This window comes from Oryctolagus cuniculus, chromosome 3 (assembly GCF_964237555.1).
Source record: "Oryctolagus cuniculus chromosome 3, mOryCun1.1, whole genome shotgun sequence".
In the NCBI taxonomy this organism is placed as follows: Eukaryota; Metazoa; Chordata; class Mammalia; order Lagomorpha; family Leporidae; genus Oryctolagus; species Oryctolagus cuniculus.
In genome coordinates, this window is record NC_091434.1 from 2,884,635 (window position 1) to 2,893,264 (window position 8,630).

The following is an 8,630-nucleotide window of genomic DNA, read 5'->3' on the forward strand; positions in this document are numbered from 1 at the left end:
TAAGATTTATTTTATTTATTTGAAAGACAGAATTACAGAGAGAGGTCTTCCATCCACTGTTTCACTCCCCAGTGGCCACAATGACCCAGGGCGGAGCCAGACCAAAGCCAGGAGTGAGGAGCTTCGTCCAGGTCTCTTGCATGGATGCAGGGCCCAAGCACCTGGGCCATCCTCCACTGCTTTCCCAGGCCACAGCAGAGAGCTGGGTCAGAAGTGGAACAGCCAGGACTAGAACCAGCGCCCATATGAGATGCCGGCACTGCAGGCTGGGGCTTTAACCCGCTATGCCACAGCACCAACCTGTTTCATTTTAAATTATCCAAAAGTGATAGCTGTTGTTTGGTATTCTGAGTAGTTTATTTAAAACATTTTTAAAAGATTTATTTATTTATTTGAAAGTCAGAGTCATATATATATATATATATATATATAGAGAGAGAGAGAGAGAGAGAGAGAGAATCTTCTATCTGCTGGTTCACTCCCCTAATGACCGCAATGCCTGTGGCTGAGCCAGACCATCTGGGTCTCCCTCGTGGGTGCAGGGGCCCAGGCAGCTGGGCCGTCTTCTGCTGCCGTCCCGGGCACATTAACAGGGAGCTGTGCCGCCAGGTCCTTCCCCTGGGTGATTTTATTTGCGCCTCCCAAGGCTGTGAGGATGGGGTCCCTGCGGCAGCAAGGACCGCGGGGCTCGGCAAGTTTCCCCGCACCGGGAGGTGGGACAACCGCGGCGGCTCTGTGCGGGGACCGCCAGCCCCGGTGCTGGGGGCAGCGTCCCTCGCAGGTCCTAACGCCTGTTCTCTCCTCGTCCTGTGGCCGCAGACATCTGTAAGCTGCTGAAGGACATGGGCACCTGCAGGGACTTCGTGGTGAGGTGGTACTACGACGCGAAGACGGGCAGCTGTGCGAGGTTCTGGTACGGAGGCTGCGGCGGGAATGAGAACAACTTTGGCTCCCAGGAAGAGTGCATGAAGCTGTGCGCTCCAGGTGAGCAGGGCTCCTTCGTGTTCGGGCTTTTGCAGGTTCGAGGCCCCGCTCAGTCATTCCCCTTTGAAAGAGATCTGAGCGCCGGCGACTGTGATACATACAAAAAAGAAGAGGACCTGTAGCCTCCGACAAAGCACATGGGATCCATTCCTTTGGAATTATTTTGCTCTTGCAAGCATCCTTTTGTGCGCTTGAGTCTGCAGTAGATGCACAGTTGTGGGAAACCTCAGAGATCAGAGTCCCGTTTGTTCATCCTTGAATAATGTGGCTTCCTATGGGTCACGCAGTTACTCTGGGCCATGAGCTATCTCCACTGTATCCGATTGGTCCTAAAAGCGACTTGGAACAGGGCCTGGGGTGGGTGGGTGCAGGGACGGGGAGGGCTCTGTGTGCAGGAGGCTGGGGGGCAGGAGTCAGCTTACAGAGGGTGCCACACACAGGGCGGGGCGGAGACGTGAGGTTAGCATCCGAGATGGCCAGGGACATGGCGTCCTTTCTGGTTCACGACATGGCTTCCTCCCCTCCCTCTCTGCCCGCCCCCTCCCACAGACTCTCCGCTCCCAAAGCCCGACGTGGAGGTCATCGGCGGGAAGCCGGAGGTCGAGGTTGAGCACGCGAAGCCCGAGGTGCAGGTCGTGCACGCGGTGGGAAGCTAAGCCGCGTGGCGGGCGGCACTTACCTCTAGCAGCGGGAGCAGCCCCTGTCGGAGCCCGGGCGGGGCTCCCGCGCACGGCGCCCTCCGTGCTCCGACTGCCACTCGGATGGGGGGCCCTCCTTCTGCCGCATGACCTGTCAGTATGGTGCTATGTGTCTGTGGACCCTCGCTGGCCGCTGCCGCGGCGCAGGTGAAATCCCCGCGGGAGTTGTGTGCCAGGCCCGTTCGGCGGAACGTAAGGTCTGGAAGAGAACCCAAAGCCACAGCTCCTCTCTGCTTTTGCTGGGCTCCTGTCCCTCTGACGAAGCGTAGCTTTAGGTGGAAGCCTGCGTGGCCGAGACAGGCCGGGCCGACCTCCCGTTTCCTCCCCCTCCCTGGACCAGCCTTCAAGCTCACGTTCTTTCTCCAACGCCCCCAGCAGCCACGTAGTTAGAAGGAAGCGAGACCCCTCACTCTCTCCGGCTCTCAACACCTCCGTGAAAGAACGAGAAGGGAAAGTCACCACACAGACTTCCGGCATTCCTCCAGTGTTATGTGATTTTTTATTTTGTGCAGGGGGGGTTAATTTTAATTTTTAAATGTTTAGGAAATTTATACAAAGGAACTTTTTAATAAAGTATATGGAAAGTGTCGTGGGCGTGGCGTTCCTGGCAGAACCAGATCCTCCGCTGGGGAAAGCCGGCCCCGCTCTGCTGGGGGCCCGGCCCAGCGACCGTGGTGCCCATGGCCGCGGGGACCCCTTCTGCGGGAGCCTGCACTCTCCCTGGCCCGATGGTGAGGCCGGCTGCCAGCCGCTCCTCTGGAGCCCCACTCCTCCTCCGGCGTTTGCTCTGTCCGGGCCGGCAGTGCCCGGGGAACAGGGCGGTCTCCCGGGGCTCCAGGGCCCTTCCTGGACGCTCAGAGAAGCAGCAGGAGGTCTTGGGTTGGGATTCATTTCCCCTGAAACACCTTTTCCTCCTGACGCCAGAAACACAGCAGGCAGCAAGGAACGGCAGGTCCGGAATTCCCGCCCGCTCAGGAAGGGAACTGCATCCACTAGGCCGACGCGTGTGCCCCACAAGGGAGGCGGGGCCCGGGTGTGGGCCACACTGCCCTGCAGGGGACTGCCCGGGGCCCTGCGGCAGCTCCCTGAGACTCCCACGCAGTCCCCCGCGGGAGCCGTCTCCCTTCTCAGAGCGAGCCCTGTAGCTCCCAGGCAAGGGGCTTTGCGGCCACCCAGCGGGGGAGAGAGGGAAGGGTGGCGTGGGCTGAGGGACCCTCTGCCCGGGATTCGCGGCACTCTGGGAGGGTGTGGGGTTCGTGGTCCATGGCGCCAGGATTTTCCTGCACCCTGTGGGGCCAGCAAGGGCTCCAGTGGCTCCAGGGGACTCCGCGTCATCGGCTGGGCCCTGGACCACCTCTGCTCCCAGGAGTCTCCTGGGGGGCTCCTCCCGGCCACAGCACAGCCCACCCCACCTCCCTCTGGTCATGCCCACCCCGTCTCTGAAGACCCCATGTAGCGTGAGGCCGACAGAGGCCCCATGGAGAGGGGGCGGGGACCGCCACGGACCCCTCCTAACACACATCCACGTGCCGGGGGCCCGTGCCCTGGGGCCCTTCTCAGCCATGGCGTCTCGGTCTGCAGCCGTGCCCCGCCTGCAGAGCCCACGCGAGACTCCCTGGCTGTGTGTGTTCAGAGCGGTGCTCTGCAGCGGGCCAAGGAAGGTGAGCCCGGGGCAGCGAGGGGTGGGGCCTGGAAGTGTGCCACCAACGCGGGCATGAAGACAGCCAGCCCGTTCTCACGGTTCCGAAAGTCCAAAGTCAAGGCTTGCAGGGCTGAGACCTGTGGGGGAGGCTCCTGCCTGGTCTCTCCCTCCACAAGCTGCGCCGTGTCGCTGCGGCCTCTGCCACCCATGCCTTGTCCCCGTGCGTCTGTCTTCACACGGTCATCATCTAAGGGCACCACCGTGACGTCATCTTAACCAGTTACATCTGCTTGGACCCTGTTTCCAAACAGGGACACGTCCCAAGGTCCTGGGGTTAGAACTCCACCCCCCCACCCCTCTCCAACCCCTTTGGTGGTGACACAGGTCAACCCACAGCACAACCCTAGCTTTTCCAAACCTGCCGCCAGCTCCGACCAGTTGCTGTGCTAGGCAGCAGCTCCGGCGCCGAGTGGCAGCTAACGGAGCGTTTCCTGGCCATTTCCACTTAGCGCAACGTCACTGTTGGGGCTGCAGGCTGCCCGTTCTAAGACTGAATCTCAGATTGTGTTCAGTACATTCTGTCCTCAACCCTGGTGCAGGCTGGACTCCTGGCTCCGGGTAGAGCCGGGCTTGGCCTCCGGCACCCCCTCCTTCCCCTCCCCCGCCCCCAGCCTGGAGGACTCGCTGCTGAGACCCCTCAGTGGCTCCCGAGGCAGGATTCCCAGGGGTGCTGCTCTCCCTCTCACCTGCCCTGCCCTTGGCCCCTGTCTGTGGCGGGTTCCCCTTGGCGACTTCCTTGTGAGGCATATATGGGTTCTCTGCAGGGTGGCGGGGGGAGCTGCGGGTCTCACGTGGGGCCTGGTTTTGTCAAATCCCCAGCTCCCCCGCTGCAGCCCCCCGTGTGGAAGTGCACCCACATGCCCTTGGTAGACGGCCTCTTGGGGTGTGGGAAAGGTGACTTGCTCTGGCCACCTTCCTGGGTCACTGCAGGCGTGGGAAACCCCACACGACCTTGCCACAGCTGCTGCCCTCCTGCTTCAGGCTCGGTGGAGGGGTGGGCAGGTGGCCCCTGAAGCGCTGGTGTTCAGCCCCTGACTCAGTGGGAGGGGGGAGGGACTCAGGAGCCTGCCCCTTTGCGGGTCTCTGCCAGGCCTCTCTGGGTGCTGGCTTCAGGCGAGGCGTTGGTTGGCCCGGTGTGGCGTCTGCAGAAGCATCGTGCATCCCCCCCGAGGCCCCTCCATCCCAGCAGCGATGGACGTGGGCTCAGCCTAGCGTGCTCAGAGCCGCACCCTGCGCCATCAGCTCTGGGAAAATGGGACCTGCCAGGCACCCGGCATCAGCCTCCGACGGGAGCTGCAGGGGCCGAGGCCCCGTGATGGGTGGGGGCCGCACTTCCCTAGTGGCCTCCCCGTCTGCCTGTGACGCGGACAGAAGACGGGCATGATGACCTGCTGCTGTGTTTGAGCTTGCTCCGCTGCAGCCCGGGGCCTGAGGACTTAGCTGCGCGTGCTTATGTGGGAGGGCCCCAGCCCTCACGCACCCTGGCCCGGGCCTGCTAAGTGCAGGTGGAAGCTCCTGGCACTCACAGGCCTAGAGTAGCAGGTGGTCAGGCCCAAGGCCTGCGGGCACGGCACCCGTGTCTGTAGCGTCCCTGGAGGGGCTGTCACGGCAGGCTGGGGTGGGCCCACCGTGGCAGGACTCAGTCTAACCACTCCAGAGACGGGGGCCTCTGTCACTCGCTGCCCCGTTGCCAGCACAACCACCCCCCTCCCACTGTGGCTCGTTCCGCCCACGTGTTGCTTCTCTGCGCCTGCCCCAGGCTGCTCAGAGTTGCTGGGAAAGCAGCACCCGGGCTCACCTGAGTCGGGAGAGTGGCGCCCACAGGGCAGGCGCGTGCTGGCAAACTTAGGGGAAGCAAGGCATTCGTAGGAGCTGGGCAGGGGTGCATGGAGCCCCCCACCAGCAGGTGCGGGTTGGCAGGATAGCTGAGCAGAGAGGGAGAGACACGGCGTGCTGGCACAGGGGGCTCGGGGGAACCATGCCCTGGTGAGCAGGAGGAGGGGTGGACAGAGCCGCCACTCCAGGGGCAGCCCTGGAAGCCGGAGCGGGAGCAGAGAAGGAGTTTGCAGAGGTGAGTGGGTCTGTGAGCCGTGAGAACCCAGCGAAGGCCCCTGTGGCTTCCGATTCTTCCCTGGAACGGGGCTGAGGGGGTTGGGGGCCAGGGCGGTGAGTCAGAAGGGCGGGCGGCGCGACTTGTGCACCTGCAGGTGGGAGAGTGGCTCCTGGGGACACCGGGGGCCAGGAGCGCCAGGTGAGGCTCGTCCTCCCTGCGGGAAGGTGCTCCCCCAGCTGCCCTGAGGCAGGCTCCAGGAAGGCAGCCCGGTGGCTCCCGTCAGCGCTGGGCTTTGCCCAGGTGGGTTTCATGGAGAGGGAGAGGGACGAGGCAAGCGTGAACTTGGAAGACTCGTTTCCACTGTCGATGCAGCCTGGGGTTACTGCAGGCGTGAGCCCCTGAGTCAGGACGGAGGTGAGGAGGTCTCAGGACCAAGAAGGCGCCGTGGGGTAGATCGGACCCGGGAGTGCGAGGCTCTGCAGGGGCGGCTGGTGCAGCAGGGCCACAGGGAGGTGGGCGGCTCCGAGAGCCTGGAGCTTTGCAGAGGGGAGGCAATGGCTTAGAAATAGGAATGGTCCCCAGGGGGACACGCGTCCCCATTCCTGCTCTATGGTGTGGGCAGTGGGAGAGGGCAGCCAGCTTCCCTGGAGAGGGCCACAGGCGTCGCCTGATGGGCGGGGGCTGGGGCAGGCGTGGGCAGGTGCCCACTGGCGACAGCCCTGGATGAGAGCTTGCGTCCCCCCCGGGGGCTGGTCACCGCCCGTCTCACCCTCATCCCTCCCAGCATGCTCTGCGGGGATTCCCTGTAAGTCCCTGGTGCCTGCCCCGTCCCCGCCTCCAGGGCTTTGCGCATCGTGGCCGCCCCTCTCCTGGGAGCACCCAGGCCACAGCCTCCTGCCTGCGAGAGGGGTCTTGTTGCTTCTCCCCCGAACACAACGGCTCTCTCCTGATTTGTGCCCATTATCCCTGCCCGGGGTCAGCGGCACATTTGTCCCCCAGCTGGATGGCAGAGCTCTGAGGAGGGCAGGGCTGGGGGCTCTGTTGGGGTCGTGGCTGGCAGGTGCAACCTCACCTGCCCACAGCCTCCCTGAAGGAAGAGCCAGCGCTGGGACACAGGGACGTTTTGCCAAAGACCTTTTGAGGGAAAGAGAAGCCGTCACACACGCCATGAATGCTTGCCTGCTCCAGAGCGTTCTCATTCTCTCCCAGCCACTTTGAAAACCAAGTGCTTGGCTAAATCGTCCGTCACAACCTCGGCTCAGGACGCCTCGGCCGTGGCGGGGTCTCCCCGGCCCCCTGTGGGGCTGCCTCTGGCTGGGCTCTGGAGGGGGCCCTGCCAATAACCCCAGCTGCACTGTGTTTTGTGACTAAGGAGGTTCTGTGGGGTACGGCGTGGAGGGCCTGGGCTTTTCAGCCGGTGTGAGCCCAATCACAAGTCACAGAGGCCCGGAGAGTGGGGGCCTGCCTGGGGGGCTTCACACACCTCGCCCCAGGGGGTGCTGCTGCCCCAGTCTTGGGGGTCAGAAGGGTTTGGCTCACACAGCTGGGACCTCACAGGGCCCCTAGCGTGCTGTCGGGATCCAGCTGCTCTCCTGGAGCCCCGGACGGTGCACCTGCGGGACCCTCTGTCACAGGCTGGGGTCCTCGAGCCGGTTCTGAATCGCATCCCTTCCAGAACCCGCCCCAAGGGCCTTGTCACTCTGGGGACAGAGGTCCCTATCCCCGCTCCTGCTTTTATTGAAGATCCTCCCCTCTCTTTCCCATGAGCCTGAGGGGGAGACCTGGGGAACAGGAGATGGTGGCCCCACGTCTGGGGCTTGGGCAGAGAGGGCCTGGGCTGGGGGAGGCTGCTGGGGCTCTGTGGCCCAGTCGCACGGTCCTCCCAGTCCTTCTGTGGGCATCTTTGCTGGGGTTTTGAATACAGATGCACAATTCCCTGCAGGCTGACAGAGGAATCCCCTCCCGTGTGCACGGGTGCCAGCCCCTCTGCGGGAAGCCACCCTCTGGCCCCGGGGGAGCACTTACGTTCCTTCCCATGTGGATGGGTTTCCGAGGGTGGTTCACATTTTCCTGCCAAATTCCCCCCGGCTGCCGGATTGACAGCTGGGCTCAGCCGTGTGTTCTTGGGACTCCCCCTGCCTGGGGAACAGTTTCTGAGATGTTGGAGCAGCCATTAGTGCCAAATCACCGGGCCCTGGGCGTCTCCCTCTGGTCTGACTCCACCGGGCTTGGTGTGCCGGCCTGAGCTTCAGCGCCTCCCGCCTTGCCTAGGAGCTGATGAGTGGCACTGAGCTCTTGCAGGCCCACAGGGTTCCCCGGGGGTCTGTCTGTCTGCTGGAGACCACATGCTCCAGACTTGGACCACCCCGCAGAGGGTGGGATCCTCTCCCATGCTACTCCTGATACTACAACCCACTCAGTGGGCAAAGCACCAGACCAGTAGTAGCGTCTTAAAACCCACTTGGGGGCCAGCGCCGCGGCTCACTAGGCTAATCCTCTGCCTGCGGCTCCGGCACCCCGGGTTCTAGTCCTGGTTGGGGCGCCAGATTCTGTCCCGGTTGCCCCTCTTCCAGGCCAGCTCTCTGCTGTGGCCAGGGAGGGGAGTGGAGGATGGCCCAAGTGCTTGGGCCCTGCACCCCATGGGAGACCAGCACCTGGCTCCTGCCTTCGGATCAGCGCAGTGCGCCGGCCACAGAGCGCCGGCCGCAGCAGCCACTTGGGGGGTGAACCAATGGAAAAGGAAGATCTCTCTCCCTCTCTCTCTCTCTCACTGTCCACTCTGCCTGTCAAAACAAACAAACAAACAAACAAACAAACCCAGTTGGGGGATTGACACTGTGGAGCAGCAGGTTAGGCTGCCGTGGGCAGCACCAGCATCCCATATGGGCTCCAGTTCGAGTCCCAGCTGCTCCACTTCTGATCCAGCTCCCTGCTACTGCACCTGGGAAAGCAGCAGGAGATGGCTCGAGTGCTTGGGCCCCTGCACCCGCGTGGGAGAGCTGGATGGACTACCAGGCTCCTGGCCGTGGCTTGGAACCGTCCCTGCTGTTGCGGCCATTTGAGGGTGTGAATCAGTGGTTGGAAAATCGCTTTGGAGTCTCTCCCTGTAACTCTGCCTTCCAAATAAACAAATAATAATTTCTTAAAAGAAATCCAGTTGTTGTAACCTGGAGACATTTGCTGGTGGGTGACC

General features: G+C 62.9%; 1 protein-coding gene across 1 annotated transcript in view; it reads left to right on the forward strand.

Moving 5' to 3' along the window:
* Positions 1-2,270, forward strand: part of COL6A3 (collagen type VI alpha 3 chain) — an 88,174-nt gene extending 85,904 nt beyond the window's left edge. Inside the window, exons 43-44 of the mRNA XM_051838217.2 lie at positions 820-984; positions 1,534-2,270. Coding sequence (XP_051694177.2) covers positions 820-984; positions 1,534-1,640 — 272 coding nt within the window. The 3' untranslated portion in view covers positions 1,641-2,270. The remainder of the gene's footprint in view (positions 1-819; positions 985-1,533) is intronic.
* Positions 2,271-8,630: the final 6,360 nt, after the last annotated feature.